This window comes from Mus caroli, chromosome 13 (assembly GCF_900094665.2).
Source record: "Mus caroli chromosome 13, CAROLI_EIJ_v1.1, whole genome shotgun sequence".
Classification (NCBI taxonomy): domain Eukaryota; kingdom Metazoa; phylum Chordata; class Mammalia; order Rodentia; family Muridae; genus Mus; species Mus caroli.
The window spans coordinates 91,825,421-91,844,845 of NC_034582.1; the positions used below are offsets into that span (position 1 = coordinate 91,825,421).

At 45.8% G+C, this 19,425-nt stretch overlaps 1 protein-coding gene across 2 annotated transcripts in view; it reads right to left on the reverse strand.

Annotated features, from left to right (window-relative positions):
* Nucleotides 1–18,241, reverse strand: part of Arhgef28 (Rho guanine nucleotide exchange factor 28) — a 297,229-nt gene extending 278,988 nt beyond the window's left edge. Inside the window, exon 1 of one of the 2 annotated variants that reach the window (XM_029468326.1) lies at nucleotides 18,083–18,241. In XM_029468326.1, coding sequence (XP_029324186.1) covers nucleotides 18,083–18,113 — 31 coding nt within the window. In that variant the 5' untranslated portion in view covers nucleotides 18,114–18,241. Of the gene's footprint in view, nucleotides 1–17,840; nucleotides 17,945–18,082 lie in introns of those variants that run through there. The other variant, XM_021180313.2, reaches the window with a different exon arrangement.
* Nucleotides 18,242–19,425: the final 1,184 nt, after the last annotated feature.

The window sequence follows — 19,425 nt, forward strand, 5'->3', positions numbered from 1 at the left end:
GAAGGAAAGAAAGAAAGGAAGAAAGAAGAAAGAAAGAAAAAAAGAAGGAAAGAAGGAAGGAAGGAAGCAAGCAAGCAAGCAAGCAAGCCAAGGGCAGCAGCGACATGTGTCTATAGACCCAGCTCTGGAAAGGCAGAGATAAGAAGACCCCCTATAGCTTGTTGGCCAACCAGTCTACCCAAATCAAAGAGCACAGGTCCCAGCAAACAGACTCTGACCCAAAGAAGATTAAGGTAGAAAGTTACTGAGGAAAGCCCCCAACATCAAACTCTGGCCTCCATAAGCATGATACCCACATATGCACACACACACACACACACATACGTACCCCACCACATACATGCATACATACCCCCACAACACACACATACTACCAAGAAAATAGTTAATCACTACATTTAAATCACAAAGTTAATAGAATCTACAAGTGTCTTTATTATTATGAAATTTATTTAAATTCTATATACAGATACACATATACTTTAGTAAGAAACTTAAGTGTTCGAAGACAAGCTTAATATTCCTATCAACTTCACAGATTACTGAGCGGATGACAAAACCATCTTCACTCATGTCTGTGTAACTCCTTAACTTAGAAAATGGTGAGTGCCTGAAGCATGTGGAAGGCAGGCCTGGAGCTGACCTGGAAGGCCCCCTGGGGACTAAGCTGTCAAAGTATCTAAAGGTGCTAGGCAAACTGCCAAGAGAGAAAATGAATTCAAATTCTTACCCATACGTAAAGCTTAAGAATCATAACAATATAAGCACATCATAGCATCAGTAACAGTGTCAGGAACTGGTACACCCCCATGAGATGGATCCCAAGTTAGGCCAATCACTGGGCTGCCTTTCCCTCAGTCTCTTCTCCATTTTTGTTCCTGAAGTTCTTTTAGGCAGGAGCAAGTCTGGATCAGAAATTTTGATGGGTTAGTAACACTTCCCTCCACTTGAGGCCCTGCCTATCTGCTGGAGGTGGACTCTTTGAGTTCGCTTTCCCCAGTGTTGGGCATTTTGGCTAAGGACACCCCCATTGAGTCCTTAGAGTCTCTCACCTCCCAGGTCTCTGATACTTTCTAGAGGGACCCTTCACCTCCCACCCCCAACCCCCGAGACTGCTTATTTCCATTTTTCTTGGCCCTTTGGGCTTCTTTCCTCCCCCACCCACCCCCATAACTGATCCTGTTTCCCTTTTACCCTCCCCTTCCCCTCTCCCACCTAGGTCCCTTCCCCACTCTGCCTCCTGTGATTATTTCCTTCCCCCTTCTAAATAGGATTGAAGCTCCTCACTTGGGCCTTTCTGCTTGTTACACTTCTTAACAGTCTGTGGGTTGTATCCAAGGTATTCTGTACTTTTGGCTAATATCCACATATCAGTGAGTACATACCATGGATGTCCTTTTGGGTCTGAGTTACCTCACTCAGGATGATATTTTCTAGTTCCATCCATTTGCCTGCAAAATTCATGATGTCCTTGTTTTTAATAGCTGAATAATATTCCACTGTGTAAATGAACCACATTTTCTGTATCCATTCTTCAGTTGAGGGACATCTGGGTTGTTTCCAGTTTCTGGCTATTACAAATAAGGCTACTATGAACATGGTGGAGATGGTGGGGCATCTTTTGGGTATATGCCCAAAAGTGGTATAGCTGGGTCTTCAGGTAGAACTATTTTCCACTTTCTGAGGAACCTCCAGCTTAGTTTCCAGAGTGGGTGTACCAGTTTGCACTCCCACCAGCAACGGAGGAGTGTTCCCCTTGCTCCACATCCTCGCCAGCATCTGCTGTTTTTGATCTTAGCCATTCTGACCGGTGTGAGGTGGAATCTCAGGGTCATTTTGATTTGCATTTCTCTGATGACTAAGAATGTTGAACACTTCTTAAGTGCTTCTCAGACATTCAAGATTATTCTGTTGTGAATTCTCTGTTTAGCTCTGTACCCCATTTTTTTAATTGGGTTATTTGGTTTTTTTTGGAGGTTAACTTCTTAAGTGCTTTATATATTTTTGAATATTAGCCCTCTGTCAGATGTAGGGTTAGTGAAGTTTTTTTTTTTTTTCCCAATCTGTAGGTTGCCAATCTGATGCTATGATGCTTACAGATGTGAGCCTGCTGGCCCTACCAGCAGCTGACTGAGACAGACACAGATACGTGTACCCAATCATTGGACTGAAGTAGGAGACCCCTATGGTTGAATTAGGGGAAGGAATGAAGAAGCTGAAAGGGAGGGCAACCTCAAGGGAAGACCAGCAGTCTCAACTAACCCAGACCCCAGGGAGCTCCTAGAGACTAAGTCACCATCCAGGAGTAAACATGGGCCAGTCCCAGGCCCCTGGCACATATATAGCAGAGGACTGCCTAGTCTGGCCTCAGTGAGAGATATGCTTAATCCTCGAGAGACTTGAGGCCCAGGGAAAGGGGAGGCCTGATGGGGGAGCTCGCTCTCAGAGGCAAGGGGGAGGAGGAATGGGATGAGGAACTGTGGGAAGGGGGAAACAAGAGGAGGAAAATGACTGGAATATAAATAAATAAAATAGAGAATCATAACAATATCCAGCACAGGAAGATGTAGCCAAGGGTACAACCGTGGCTATTCTGTCTTAGGGGTGACCAACAGCTGTCTAACTGGGCTCAAGGCCCACTCAACAGAGAGGAATTCATGCCTGTTAACCTAGCCAACCCTCATGGTTGATAAAGTCATAGAACCTGGAGAAGGACCTTTTACTCCTAAGCCAGTGTACTTCCCAACTGCCTTCTAAATACCTAAAAACATAAATGCAGGTAAGTGTAGCTCTCATTGCTCATTAAAGAAACATCTTTTTGCAGCAACAGAGACCATTACAGGAATCCACAACTGGTCAAAATAAAGAGCTCAACTGACCGTGAGATGTCCTACCCCAGCTTCTACATCTGCAACACAAGGCTACTCTTGAGGTTCAAGGAGCACAGCAGAAGACAGCGTGGGAAGGTTATAAAGGCCAGAAGACTAGAATGTCTGCTGAGAGAGGGTGTCTTCTATATATGACAGGGAGTAGCACCCGTGACATCTTAACAAGATGGTGCCAGGACATCTTACAATATGGCAACCTAAATAAGACCTGCACAGTGACAACACTGGCTGACATTCCAGTATGGGTGGGGCAGCCCTCACAAGGCTCCACCCATACCGAAAATTAGTGAAGAGATACAGACAATTGATGGCTGCTGAGACAGGCAATCAGTCTTCTCCAGGGTCTGTCTAGCCCCCCAACAGGCTAGCCAATCCCAAGTTTCAGTCCTGAACTTAGGTTTTGTGTGTGTGTGTGTGTGTGTGTGTGTGTGTGAATAAAAATTAAAGAAAAGATCATGGGGCTGGAGAGATGGCTCAGTAGTTAAGAGCACTAACTGCTCTTCCAGAGGTCCTGAGTTCAATTCCCAGCAACCACATGGTGGCTCACAACCATCTGTAATGGGATTCAATGTCTTCTTCTGGTGTGTCCGAGGACAGTGACAGTATAACCACATGCATGAAATAAATCAGTCTTTTAAAAGAAAGAAAGAAAGAAAGAAAGAAAGAAAGAAAGAAAGAAAGAAAGAAAGAAAGAAAGAAAGAAAGAAAGAGAAAGAAAGAAAGAAAGAAAACAGAAAAGGTCATGACTTTGAGAGGGAGTGAGAGGTGTGACATGAGAGGAATTGGAGGAAGTAGACATGATGTGAACATAATATTGATATAGAAAATCTAAAAAGATAAACAAAATAAATGTAAAAAAAGAAAAAGATTTGTTTCTGGTTTGTTTCATTTCAAGGTATCTCATGCCTATTGTAAAAATAACTACTTCTTAGTTACATATCAATACACACACACACACACACACACACACACAAACATAGAAAAACAAAAGCCACCCCTAATCTCTCCACAAAGGACTGCAGGAACAATGCCTCCTGTAAATTCAGTCTTAGCTATGATCTGTCAAAAGCCACGTTTGCAAATCCCTCTGGAAAATCCTACGTGATGGATCTGTACAGACCCACTCTCCAGACAAAGGCATCCTGACTGGACATGTCCAAAATAGCCTTCGCAGACAAACAAACACGCCACTGTGCACCAGCCACTCTGAAGAAGGGAGAGGGGGAACCAGGAAAGGCTATCACTGGGGAAGCCGACCACATATTTGGAATTCTACGGGAATACGTTAGCAACCAGAAGAAAACAGGCACCTGGCAGGAAAAAAAAATGCTGAGGAAATTATTGAGGCGTGATACATTTCCTGTCAGAACAACACACGAGGTGGTGAGTCATTCCGTTAGCATCTTCTAGAATTTGTGCGACTTTACGTGCTCCATAAGTTCAGCCATGTTTACTATGGTGCAGAGGATTTTCTGTTCTTGTTTCAAATGCTAATCTATTCATGTCACCCTGTGCCCAAAAATACGTGGAAAGCAGAGAGGACTCCCTGTATCCACAACCATGCCCCTTACTGTCACCAAGACAAGACAGCACGGTGCCAATGACCTTCCCTTGTATACTGTGTCCTTAAGCTGTGCCTTTCAATGCTGTTCAGGCCAATGGAGTGCTTAGCCCCAGACTGGAGAACTGCCCCTCACCAACAAAACAGCTCACTGTTGACATACCAAGAGAGTCACCAGGATCCTTGCCACCAGATACCTCCAGAACCTGCAAAACTTATTGAGTTCCCAAGTATTTAAAATCAGAAAAATCCAAAGCTAGATGTTTCCATATATCCTCCCTCTGCTGAGCTATCTCACCCAGTGTTCCGTATAAATTTAAGATGCAAATCCCTTATTAATGAGCAAATATTGTTGAAATAAGCTTAAATTAGTTGAGTTTTTGCTTTGACTTTCATACGTATGTTTATATGTGGTTGCTAGTAAATGAACCCAGGACCTCAAGTACGCTAGGCAAGCCCTCTACTCCTGGGCCATAATCCCCAACTTAAATTGTCATACGTAGCTCTGTTTGAGAATATGAAACATCTCTCCTCTTTAAATAGCTACTGGAACCACTGCATTTATTTCCAAGCCCAACTAAGAAAGTTTTGAAAGTATGGGCAATGAGTAACTTTAAGTAAATGTCTTAAGGGGGAACAAAAACACAAACAATCGCTTGGGTTGGAATCCTGACATCTGAAAGAGACGCCTCCAGTTTCATTTATGAGCAAAGATGATCTACTCAGATTTTCACTACAACATTTCTTCATGGTCATCGTCCTTTCTGTTCAATTTAAATTTTTATCTTGTTTTTTTTATGTATGTGTATGTGTGTGCCTATGTGAGTGTATGTTCACATGTGCCTGCAGAGGCCAGAGATGTGTGTGTGAGACCCCCTGGAGTAGTGTTACAGGCTGTGGTGGGTGCCTGGTATATGGGTGCTAGGGGTGGAATTCCAGTTCTCTGCAAGGTCAGCACTTGCTAATAAGCACTGGGCCATCTGTCCAGCCCCACTCTCCTTTTCTCCTATTGTCACCAAAGTAGCCCCATACTTACAAGACAGGTTACATTTACAACACCACAATGGGGGGGGGGGTCAGTATTTGATACCTATTCTATCAGGCATGGTTTCTGGGGGAGGTGGGGAGGGGAGGAGGGGGGGAGAAATGGCTTCACCCAGGCTACAGAGAGCACCCTGTACATATCATCTCTGCATCACCAACTACCTAATGGCAACACAGTGGCTAATTCAGCAGCACTGAGAAGCCAAGTGAACTGGGGGCCTCTTATTGCTGGTTCCTTAGAATCCAGCATATTGCCTCCCCCTAAGTAATTATTAGCCGAACTTAGTGAAGGCTCAAAAATCAAATGGAACACCCCCTCAAAAAAAAAAAAAAAGATAAGATAAGATAAAGAAAAAGAAACAAAGAAGAAGAAAAAACCAAAACTCTGGAACCAAAGAGCCTTAGAAAGAACTTCTAGATGGTTAGGGTTTTGAAACCCTACCCCAAATCCAGCAAGGCAAATCCTGCCCCAGTGCCTAAAGCAGCCATGGAACAGGACATCTTGACCTTAAGGTGTCCTTAAAAGCAGAGGGGCTGCCATGCTTTACAATGCGGCTCCTTATAAGTCTGTCATCTTTACATTAATTGTCAGGAACCACGTGATAAACTGGGTTTTAGGAATTTGCTATCCCAGCCCTGATGGTACAGGTCTTTAATCCCAGCACTTGGGCAGCAGAGGCAAGATCTCTATAAGTTCAAGTCCAGCCTGGTCTACGGAGTGATCTCCAGGCAGCCAAGCCTACATAGTGAGACCCTAGATAAAATGAAAGACCACATTATTTTTGGAGAAAACTTGGCTGATGGTGCTTAAAAAAAAGAAAAAAGAAAAAAAAAAGAAGAAGCGAGAGAGTGTATGAGCTATTTATTGTAAGTGTTCTTACTTTAGTTGAAAGCTAATATTTATCAAAGTGCCATTCATTTCAGGGCACATTTCCCACCCAGCCTGAGAAAAGTGAGGTACATTAAGTTCTACTGCTAAAGTGAAATTAATATCCATCTTCAATCATCTTAGAATCCAATTAGAACAATTGCTAGGTTATTCCTGGCTCATTCCACCTGGCTGCTCAGGACGGGTTCTGACACCATCATGAACGGTGACAGGATAATCCCTGAGAACCAACAGTCCTTTTCCCCTGTGAAGATGCAGCGTTGAGCTACCATCTTTAAACCCAGCCTCCTGAACGTCTGCATGTAGCCAAGTGTCTTAAGTGTGCTCTGGGAATCAGGCACTGTGCTAGTAACCCACAAGAGGTTTAACATACCATCCTCCCTCCATAAAACTTGAAAAACGGAGCTTGGCCTGTTGGTTTGGACCTGTAACCCCAGATACTCTGGAGGCTGAAGCAGGAGGGTTGCAAGTTCAAGCCCTGCCTTTGCTGCAAAGTGAGTTTGAGGCCAGTCTAGGCAGCTAAATGAGACCCTACCTCAAGATAAAAACAAAGTAAAGGGAGGGGGGGACTGGAGATGCAGCCAGGGTAGAGAGCTTGGTTAGTGTGAGTTCCACTGTCATTACCCTTGACCTAGTTGAGAAGGGGACAGTGGCACATGAGGGCTAGAGAGGCACTGAGACGTGGGATGGCCCCAAACCATGGATTTCAGATGATGCCACTGGGTAACACGACCCAAGATTCCTATCCAAACTTCAATTCTGATCCAACCTGTGCCATCCCTCGACTGAAAACCCTGTTCAAACCTTCCTCTTGCAAGTCAAATCCAACTCACAGTGATAAGACTGTTTCAAAACCCATCTACTCCAGGTAGCTAACCCACTTCCAATCCCCCCTGCTGACTGTCCACTTCTATAGAACGATAGCTAATAAAATAAAGATTCTTGCCCTGAATGTGAAAGGAGAAAGAAAATCTGAGTCCTTGAGCCAGAGAGATGGTTCAGTGGGTCAAAGCACTTGCTGCCCGGCCTGAATGACCTGAGTTCAAAACCCAGAACCCACATGGTGTAAGGAAAGAACTGACTCCTGCAAGCTGCCCTCTGACCGCCACATGAGCACCATGGTACACCCCTTACATATATATTTATGTACATACATACAATACATACATACATGTAAGCATACATACATGTGCCGAAATAGTATTAAGATTTAAAAACCTCTTCTAGGGACCGGAGCAATGGCTCTTGCAGAGGACCTGGTTCTGTTCTCAGCACCCACCTTTCAGGTTACTGCTCCACTTCCAGGGAACTCAATGCCCTCTTCTGGCTTCCACGGGTACCATGCACACACATGGCACATATACATCCATGCAGGCAAAACACTCGTACACATACCGTAATTAACCAAAAACAAACAAAACTATTCAAATTCATCGCCAGAGCACACATAGAATTCAACTAAGATGAGGCTTGGAGTCTCTTGAGCCAGTCATGGGAGAGCTGAATTTTCTCTAGCTCAGCCCCATGTCTGCTAAACAAGGAAGCACAATGCCAAGCGAATCCAGAATTTCCTGACGAAGTCAGACATGTTCAGGGTGAAATGGCCAGAAATAATTCGACAGGAGGGGTCACTGTCACTGTGATGCAAATTCAGTTCCCTATTGGTCAAATCATTATTAAGATTTTTTTTAACACATTTAGATCAGAAGGCTAAAAATAAAAGGATGTGAAGGCTTTGTCTCATAAGGAAGAAGTTTTGGTCCAAATTCTGACCCTTGAACTATACATTAGGAGTGCCTTCCCATTGTTCCCCTTTTCAATGAGCAAGCTTTGAATTGATGGGTGGTCCCCCGAGCATCTCATATGACAACTCAGTATGACAAGAAAACACTAAATTTCTACTTTCAGGTGGGTAAGATCACTTGCTGTGTAAGCCAACAGAGCTGAGTTCAAACCTCTCACATCCACACAAAGCACCAATCAGCCCCTGTGCTGTGGAGGATGGAAACAGTAGGATCCCTGAAGCTTGCTTGTTGGTACCCTAGATTCAGGTTCAATGAAAGGCTCTATCTCCAAGGAAGAAGATGGATAGTCATGCAACAACCTGACAACCTGACCTCCTCCTCTGGCCTCTGGATGCATGCAGGGGTGGATACACAGCTGAGGCTATAGAGCATGAAAAGGAGGCTCTGGGATCAATACACACACACACACACACACACACACACACACACACACACACAATTCTGGCATTCTGGTAAAGCCTCAATTAACAGGACTTGTACAGTGTCCTTTGCCTCCAAGACTAAGGAAGGAGTGGCTCACAGGAAACTTGTTCAGTCTCTGAGGGCCTGTAATAACTGAAATAAAAGGAACTTCCAGAGCTCCATTCCTGAGAACCTTTGACAGGTTGAAAGCCCAGCAGCTCTGAAAAGCAGCACCCAGGGGTGAGTTGCTCGTGACAGGAGCTTTCTGAAGCTCGAGGGAGCCAGGGTACACTCTGCCTTGGTCACAAACCTGGACCTTAGTTCTCACCACCTCATACCACCTTAATCCACTTCTACCAAACTTTACTCACAAGTAAACCAAACCTGTAACATCCTCCCAGGGTACACGCTGGTGGATCAGGAGTTCAAGGCCATCCTGTAACATCCTCCCAGGGTACACGCTGGTGGATCAGGAGTTCAAGGCCATCCTGTAACATCCTCCCAGGGTACACGCTGGTGGATCAGGAGTTCAAGGCCATCCTGTAACATCCTCCCAGGGTACACGCTGGTGGATCGGGAGTTCAAAGCCATCCTTACCTTCATATACTGAGTACAAGGCCAATTTGGATTACTAGAGACCTTGTCTCAAAACAAACAACAATTCATAAAATGACCACAGACCTTTCTATTGCAGAGGAGATTGGTGCTAGGGAGGCCTGAGAGGGTGCTACATCTACTGGGGTCACCAGAGCCAGGCCTTCTAACCTCAAGCTTACCACTAACACCAATAAAAGGAATGATTTGATCCAGGATAGTGGTGCACACCTTTAATCTCAGCCTTTAGGAAGCAGAGGCAGGTAGATCTCTGTGAGTTTAAGGCCAGCCTGGTCTACACAGAGAGTTCCAGAACAGCCAGGGCTACAAAAAAGAGGCTCTGTCTAAAACTAGCAAAAATAAAAAATGACCAGTTTTCCTGCTCCTGACCCACTTTTAAGAACAAAAACAGAGGGATTCATACCTTAAGAGTTGGGTTAGTTAGACAGACAGACAGACAGACAGACAGACAAATAACCTGAGTTTTTCCAAGAAAATGTTCATCTCAACTTAGTTTTTCAATCAGGGTGCCAAGGGCAGAGCTTAGTGGGGAAGATGGCGGATGTCTGTTTGGACTGTGTCTTAGTCAGAGAACAGTGATTTTCTGATCGGAAAGGAGAGAAGGGGACTGGGGCTATAACTCCATGCTCTCCGGAGCATTTGCCTAACATATATGAGACCCTGGGGGCAGCGGGGTATGGGCAAGAGACTTTTAATAATCCATGGAGAACTGTGGAGACTAACAGAAGAGTCAATCCAGGAGATAAGCATTTGTCTTTACAGTTTGCAAAGGCGAAGCCTACAAATTCTATGCAGAAGGCTTTCCACGTTGCTCTGGAATGAGATTCTGGAGATCACTGCAGGCTGGTATGCAAGAACAACTGGGCTCCCAACAGTAAGTTTCTTGAGAATCTGCCCCATGTTGCTGGGTGGTGGACTAGTGAGAAGTAGAGTGGATACAGTGTATATCCTTGTGACAAAAGGAAGAGTAAGAGGCAGGTGCTGGTGCCAACAGTAGCCATTAGTCCTCTCTACCTGAAGCTGCTTCCCATCCTCCTGAAGTCTGGGAGACACTCATTCCACTCCACTAAACCTTAGGCTAAGCAGCAGGGGGTTTACATCCTAAAGAATGGTGCCACAGAGCCTGTGGATAACTTGTAGTGAATGATACATTTACCAACCCGCTAACCCATTTGGAAAGGGTAGAACAGTCACATGCAAGGAAATAAATCTAAGAAAGAAAAACAGTGCAAGCTTTCCCAGGGCCTATGAGGGAGGTGTGTCTCTGCTGCATCGCACAGTAAAAGGAGCTGTGTAGTTGCAAGGTGGTTGTAAACTCCAGGATCAGAGGTATGGCAGCTGTGGTGACACTGTTTCCAATGTTCTGTGTGGAACAATTCATATAGACGAGGGCATTAAGCTCTCCTAACAAACGGATCCAAATGGGGGCTAAAGGTTTAGGTCAGTGGTTCTCATTCTGTGGGCCATGGTGCCTTTGGGGATCGAATATCAGATATCCTGGTATCAGTGATTTACATTATGATTCATAACGCTAGCAAAATTACAGTTAGGAAGCAGCAACAAAATAACTTTATGGTTGCGGGGGAGGGGTTCACCACAAACATGAGGCACTGTATTAAAGAGGTGCAGCATTAGAACAGTTGAGGGCCACCGGCTTAGGTGACTTGAATGGCCTGACCCTGAGTCTGAACGGAAGCTTCTGATCTTCTCCCACGAGCTGGAGAGCCGAGGGCGCAGGGTTCTGCTGCGCTCCATCGGATGTCATCAGGAGACTGAACTCTGAGAAGAGGGTGGCAGATAGGAATATTCAGCACAGTAAGAGAATTCAAAAACCCCCACATATGTTACCACTTTTTAAAAACGACACCACGGGAGCAAGTGTTCGGAATGGCCAGCAGGCTGCAGAATCATGGTGAACTTGGTGGGAGGGAGAATGGTGTTTAGAAGCCTCGGCGTCCCACAGACAAGACTATCTCTACAGCTTAGAAGAAGTTCCTTCACTGCACTGGGACAGCTGGTTAGCCATTTGGGAGTACGCTGTGTGCCTGAGATGTGCATTAGCGGAGAGCAGACAGACGCTTCCAGGTGTCTTGTCAGTCCACAGATTCGGATTATTCCATCAAGAGGTTGATTTGTTTCTGCTGACAGAAAGAAACTACCTTCTTTAGAGAGGTCCGCAGAGAGGCCTTGATACAGAAGGACAGGAAGCCATCTGCTTGCTTTCTCATCCCTGCATCCCAGTGGTTGCCAAGGCAACCTATACACAACACACAGGAGCACACCATTGCTACTCCCTACTGAGACACTGAGGACTGGAAGAACTTCTGATCATGATTAGCAAAATAACTAATAAACTAATCCATGGGCCACTTTAAGCTCCCTCCAAAGTAGCCTACCTAAATCAGGATTCCCTAGCAGCATTGGTCTTAGGCTGGAACACTGAGACTCACATGTAGAAACACACAGTAGGCCTGATGCCTGTGATCAATGAGGAAGATATGGTGACAGGGGCTCAGAAAGAAAAGCAGCTCTGGGGCTACGGAGTTAATCAAAGGCTTCAGAAAGATTATGTTTGAGCTGGGTATCAAGGATTATAATAGGTGATATCTCAGAAAGAGAAGAGGCCCCCCATGAACAAAGTTGAGTTAGACATTCAATCGTCTCTCGGTATCAGAGGGCTGCAGGTTCCCTAACCCTCACAGACCCTAAAATCCTGTGGTGCTCAAGGCTCATATTCACTGGCGTAGTATTCATGTGTAATTTGTCCACTTCCTGCACTCTAGATAAATTCTATTAACCAGTGCAATGGCAGCTCAATGTGCACACTCGTTACCCAGTTTTATGCGCTGATAACAGCCAAGGATTAACCTGGACATGTTAGAAGCAGGATTAATTTTCAGTGGGCAGTTCGCTGAACCTGAGGAAGCAAACCTGTACAGCAGTTATTAGGCATGGCTGATGGATGTAAAGTGATCACAAGACCAGATCACTAAGGATGACAACATAGAAGAAAAGAACACACGGTGAGTGGTCAGCACTGCCCCTTCCCTGGACACTGTAGAACAGAGAATGCTAGAAACACCTAACAGCCTAGGAAGGCAGCCAACCCAACTTATAACCTCTTTTTAAAAACGATGCCAAGTCCGTCTGGAATGGTCTCAGTGAATAGAATACTCAGGTTAGAAATTCAGGGTGGCAGGGTGGCGGGGTGGGGGTGCTGTCAAAATAAATAACGTACAGTTTCATTAACCAGAGAGAACCCTAGACATTCCGAAATGCTAACCTTTGGATATACAGCAAACCATGGAGTTGGAGGGAGAAAAACAGGAATCACTGACAAAGAGCCAGGTGGCAATGAACAGTCTGTGAGCCAGGAGTGCTTACTGGGAAAGGCTGCGACCAAGGATTACTGCCCAAACCATGCAGTCCAGTAAATTATCTTAGATGCCTTTAATGACATATAGCAGATGTGTACCTCGGTCTCCATGCTGGTTCCCAACAACTGGAGTGGAGGCTCTCTCCTAAAGCTGTAGCCTGTCTGTGGTATCCGTTCTCCAACAGGGCTGCCTTGTCTGGCCTCAGTGGGAGAGGATGCACCTAATCTTGCAAGAGACTTGATGAACCAGGGTGAGGGGATACCCAGGAGGGCTCCACCTCAGAAGAGAAGGGGAGGGGGAGGGGACAGGGAGGGAATCTGTGAGGCGGGACGGGATCAAGGCATCGTTTGAGATGTTAATTAATTAATTAATTAATTTTTTTAAAAGCACCCCTTAAGGAGAGAAGACGACCTTTGTTCCAGAATTTATTTGTACCATGAAATCAAAGAAACAATCAGCTTGCTTATCACCTCTTTTCAGTGGCACACTATCCCACAGTGGGAGCAGGAAGGGGCCAGGGAGTCAGCTGACCCACGAGAGTGGGATCTAGACTTCCTTGCCTGCAATCTCTCGGGACCAAGTCCAGAAAGATAACCTACTCTTTCAGTTCAATGGCTGTAAGCGCGTATGACTGCTGCTGCAGCCACAGCCCTAGCCTGGAGACCACACATGCCCGGGCTTGTGGACTGAGGCCAGGAAAGGTGAACAGACTGAGAGGCTCTGGCCCCTTTTAAATTTCAAGACTGCACAGAATGTTCAAACTGAGAGGGTCTTAGAGACCAGGAGCCTCATCCTTTCGGCTTTGCTGGATGAAGATCAGAAAGCGCTGATACTTGCTCAAGGTCACACAGATGGAAGGTTCTGAAGAGGTCAGTGTCTGCCTTAGATTCCCAGCCAAGGGCAATTTGCCCTGGGTCATACTGACATCTTACCACCTTTCCAGGTGGAAAGCCTGCTAAAACCAGACACACATGTGGGTGCTGGGGACCAAACCCAAGGTCTCACATGCTCAACATGTCTTTTATCTGCCACTAAGCAACACCTGTAACTGGTGCCACCTCTTTTTAATGCTTCATTGTCATTTGTTATCAACATAATAACCATCCATTTCTGACACCTACTCCTCAGCCAATTTCAGCAACTGCCAATGCGGTGGGTTACAGCTGTCCTCCGTTTACTTTTAACCGGGTCTTGGGCACGCTAGGCAAAGTGCTGTACCTCTGTGGATTATGTCCTGCCCTTGACATTTCCATTTCAAAGATGAAACCCTCAAGTGGAGAAAGAGTCACATAACCAGGACAAAGACAGGTCTGTCGAACTCCCTGTGGCTTCAAAGTCCACCCTTGAAAACATCTTATTGGAGTTTGTGGAATACGTATTCTTCAAATTATAAAATAAGGGACAAGACTACACATGAGCACCAAAGGCTTGATTACCGGTGTTATACAATGGATTGAAAAGCTAACTGTTTTTAAAGAATTTGATCTGTCTCATGGACTGACCAGATGGCTCAGTGGATAAAGGCACTTGCTGTCAAACCTAATGACCTAAATTCAGTCCTAAGAGTTCACACGAATGAAGGAAAGAGCTGGCAATTCGAAGTTGCCCACTGACCTCAACATGTGTGCACACACAAAAGTAAGTAAATAAACAAACAAATGAAAAATTTAAAACTCTCTTGATCATATATGTTGGTTTTAAATTTTTATTATGTGTTCATTTGTTTTAGGCATTTCTATGCTTTGGCTCAGGTGTGGAGGTCAGAGGACAACTTTCAGGAATCTCTTTCCACCATATGGATTCTGAGGATCAAACTCAAATTTTCTGGCTCAGGAACAAGGGCCTTTAACCCTCTAAGCCACCTTCCCAGCCCTTGATTAGCTATCTGTTAAGGAAATGTCTGGATACCTGTTTGGTGGGACTACAGGAAGCATGCTACCTGCATTTTAAGTACATATTTTTCTCATGCTCAGTAGTCATAAGAAGCCAGCTCCTTGGCAAAGGTAGGATGTGACTCACCTGAGGGCTTGGTTCCTGCCTGCTTTGGTGCCTCCCCTAACACACACACACACACACACACACACACACACACACACACCTGCTCTTCAAGGAACCACACACACACATCTGCTCTTCAAGAAACATCACTTTTATATTAACTTTCTACCAAAATCAAATTTCAAATGATTAATAACTGAAACAAGAGACGGAACCTCTAAAGATCAGCAAAATGTATTTTTGATAAACATATTCAAAACCGACATCACTGGAATAAATAAGCAACATTCAATTATTTTTTTTTCACTTTCCCTCTTAATAAAGAAATGATGTCAAATCCCATTATCTTGTTTACCCAGGAGAAGAAATCCAGGAGCAATAACAGCTCAAATAAGCAAATTACAACTGTATCTAAGATCAAATTTCTGGGGAAAATGGGAGCGCATTAAGATGTACAGCCTCGCACAGGCTCATTTCCCCAGCCAGATGCCTTGATTGTGGTGCAGGCAAAAATCCATTCTAAAAGCAGGACCAATCCTAAAAACACAAAAGCCACAGAAGTGTTGCTCTGTGCCTGAAGTCACCCACCCAGGGGATTAAGGCAAAGAGCAGCACGGAGCACATAACAATCTCTCCAATTTGTTGAAGGAGTGAAAAGTGAAGAAACTTTTCACAGAATGAGAAACATGCAGGAGAAATTTTCAAAATGTCCAATTAAGTTTAGACAATATAGCTTCAATACCATTATAACGACAGTTGTCACCAGGGCTGGATGAAATTACAGAGTATAATCTGCTCCAGGCAAAAACCTCTCCTGACTGCACCTGGTAAGCAAGAAAAATATCTCTAAGCTCAGCTTTACCAAAGCAGGAGATTCAGACCCAAGCCTTTGGGGTGGTGTCATGTTTCCAATACAGTTGTAACATGACAAAATTCCCTGAGTTTCTGGGCTTCAAACCTACTACTGTTTTTAATTTAGTCCAGCATGACCCAACTCTTAATACCAAATCTGACCTGAAGTCACAGGGACAAGGCCAGAGCTTCTTTTTCCCATCTAAAGTAACACAAGTGCAACTTCAGTGAAACCAAGCCTACACAGACCAGAGCTGTCTCAATACTACCCAATACCCAGGGCATTCAAGCAGAATAAAATGACAGCCCCCTGGGACTGTGGGAGACATGAAGACTCTATTTGGCTCTCTCCTAACCATTTACCAGCAAAGAAGGGGGTTCCAACATTTACACTGTTCATCTTTTTTTCTTTAAGAACCAAGACTTGATCACAAACTCTGGCAGAACTTGGTTAAGAGCCTAAGTACTGATTTTATATCAAATACTTCATCTTAAATAGTATAGTTGGCCACTAATACCCACTTAGGTTTTTTTTTTCCTCTTCTCACATGGCATACAAGGGAAAGAGAGTCACGTGTATCAAAGCACATATGAAATTCCTGCCCAGTGGAAATCTTAGCCACAAGAATGGTTTCTTATGAGAACACAATAAGAAAATATTTCAGAATTTTCCAAAGTATTCCCATTTAATATATATATATATATATATATATATATATATATATATATATATATATATATATATATATATATATATAGTGAAACCCTAACAGGGCTAATGAGATATCACAGAACCTTTGTCACCGACTCTGATTTCCTTCTGTACCTTTAAGTGTTTCTTAACCACTTAGAGGCAGACAGTACTTCAGAGGAAAGTCCCTCCAACACACCTGTTAGACAAACTGCTGGCCATTGGCCTGGCTGTGCCGCCCTGATAAGGGAGAAAACAGTCCAAAGCAGAGCAAACACTGATTCTCTGTTCTCCAGTCTCATGTCACATTCGCCGGGACACGCCCCGGAGTCCCTTACCCAAGAACTAGTTCTGTGCCTCAGTTTCCCAAACCACAAAGTATCAAGTATGATGCTATCCAAGTTCTATAATCAAAAATAATTATGCATAATCACTATACAGTCTGCATCGGAATATCACTTTGAAATGCTACAGCCTCTCCAAAAGGCATCTGCAATGTTCTCTTCCTTCAAACACTCCAAAGGAGTTAGCGCTACTATTCATCAAGATTAGACAAACACCTATTTGTTTTAACATTCACATAAAAACTCAAGATAAAGCTATGGAAAGCTTCCCAGGAAAGGTTATCAGAGCTTGAATTATCGTGTCCAAAGTGGTTTCCACAGAGCCAAACTAGGGCAAGCCTTTGATTTTGTTTGTGTTGTTGAGACTAGGATTTCGTTTTACTGAGACAGCTTCAGGGTCTAGGAACAGGAGAGGGCAAAGTACAGAAAAGCAGTGTGTCCGTTCTTTATAACTGTAATTCTTGACTGCTTGGTGCAGAATTGAGTGCTCAATCTCCACAACTTGGAGTGTGTAGAGACTGGGACTCGAGCAGGGGTCAGGGAGTCAGATGCTGGCAAACACAGATGTTACCCTTCCCCTGGGCCCACCCAGCTGCAACCAATAGGCAGGCTCTGTGGGCTCCTAAAGTAGTCTCCCTTAGAAACCTAACTGGTGTCTGGGAAACCAGAGCTGGGTTTCCTGGGTGGTCTGAACACCCAGCTTTCACAAAGCTCACAGCAAGCAAGAACGCCTTCTCCACCTGTGACCCCTACCACCCACAACCGAGTATTCCAGAGAAATTCATGGCACAAGCGCACGGATTCCCACCCAATGCTAAAAGCCCCTCCCAAACAAGATGACCATAGATGCTTTTGTAAACTCAGCAAACGTTTCCACAAGAAATAAATGTCCTGAACTTGAGACTGACCAGCAGTCTGGGGTACATCCCACACACACACCAAGCATCTAGGTGTAGCCGGCCAAAAACACAGATGGGAAGAGGGGAACCAGGCTCTCGAGGTTCACCCTTCTCCAGCCGCCTGCCTCTGATTTCCATCGCTTGCAACTAGCTTTGGTTGAGCTCCGTCACCCTCCGCCCCCTCCCACCCCGCATGCCCGAGAGGGTGAGGGGTGGCCGCTGCCTCCGGTTTGCGCTTCACAGCTGCTGCCTCCGACCCTGCAGCGCCATGCACTTGTTGCCATCCCCAGGTACCAGGAGGCGGCGCCCATTCCTCCGGCTGCCCAGCCGACAGAGTGCAGCCTTTCACCACCTCTGCGGACCCCTGCGTCCTCAAGGACCCTAGAGAAACTTTGTCCCCTGAGAACTCCGGTGGGCAAACTTCGCCCGGGGCTGCGGGGAGACAAGAGGGATGGCTCCCGTAATCGACCTTTACCTGGAACTGTGGCTCGGGAACGCCAGGAACCCTGGCCAGACGCTGTCCCCGCGGCCTGCCGAGGGCGACCCGCCGGCCAGCGTCGCCCGGAGCGGGGAAGCCGGTCCCCAGCTGCCCACGCCCCTCCGCTCCGCTGGCCGCACCGAGGGGCGGAGCCGCAGCTCCCCCCACCCCACCCCCGCTCGCCCGCCGCGCCCACAGCTGGGGCCACCCCCTGCGCCCCCTGGTCCCCGCCTGCCCACCTCTGGCCAGCCGGGCTCGTCGCCGCCTCATCACATGGCCGCGCCCGCCACCAGCTCCAGGAGGAAACCTGAAGCTGCTGCGGCTCTGCCGCCCCCTCCCTTCGCGGGGCGGCGGCCGGTCGCCTCGGCTTTCCTCCCGCGGCGGGCACGGAGCGGGACCTGCTGGGCCAGGGCAGGGTTGCACCCTAGCGGCGGCGGCGCCCGCTCGCCCCGGGGGCCTCCACGCCCTAGTGGCGCCGGAGGAAGGAGCTGGCCGGTCGGCTCCTAAAGGGAGCTGTGCCAGGCCTGAGGGAGGCTCGGGTTGTCCTCAGCTCAAAGCCACTACACCCGGGACATAATAGTGCCCGGGTCTGTTACAATAGGAAGTACTATTTTAAAACAGCCGACTCCCTCTAATTCATGAGGATGATGGAGGTTCCTCTGGCCCAAAGCTTTCCAGGCTCGATTCCCTATGCGTTTATGCAAACAGGTGCCTAAACGGCACCAACATTTGTTTGTTTGTTTGTTTGTTTGTTTGTTTTTGAGAAAGCCATAGCCACTTTTACAACACCTAACAATGTGAAAGGACCCCTTGGATCTTGAGGCACCGAGGCACTTAGCACTGAGTTGACCCCGAGTGAAAAGTCTCGCCATTGTACAGTTCACTATAAAATAAGCTTAAGATGATTATTCCAGCTTTAAAGATAAAATTAAGCGTCTACTTTTCTAAGTTCCTTTAATATTACCTTTATTTTTCTCAAGAAGACAGACCGACTACATGGACAGGAGAGATGTGTTGGCCCGTCCCAAACCATCACTGCCAGATGCCCTGGGCCACCCTCCCACCTGTTTAACCAGAGCCTGAAGAATGGCAGGATGGCAAAAAAAAAAAAAAAAAAAACCTTAGGGTCTGAGGTCTTTAGCCCTGTCTTAGGGCAAACGCTGCCCTCCCTTCTTTATAAAGGACCTGACATTAGCCTTGCACTATTATTGACACTTGTATTCATATCCTCTGGTGTCACACTGCAGAGCCTTAGGCCCCAAAGAAGAGTGTTCTCCACTGAAGAACTACGAAGTGCCGAAGATAAAAAATAAAAGCCATAACACTTTTCTCGAACATCAATATTTTCTATGTGAAGAAGTCAACTGGAGACTGGCTGAATCAACACACCACACACAAGTAGTTTTCAAGCCTGTTAGCGGGGAAAGTTTGTAAAAGAAGCCTTTGTTGATCCTCTGTTGCTGTTGTTCTTTTGTTTCTTTTTGTTTCTTCTTCTTTTGTTGATTCTGTCATAGACAGCTTGAGAGAGGCAAGGAATTGTGGGAAGAGGAACAGGTATTGTAAGACATTAGCCCAAGGCTCT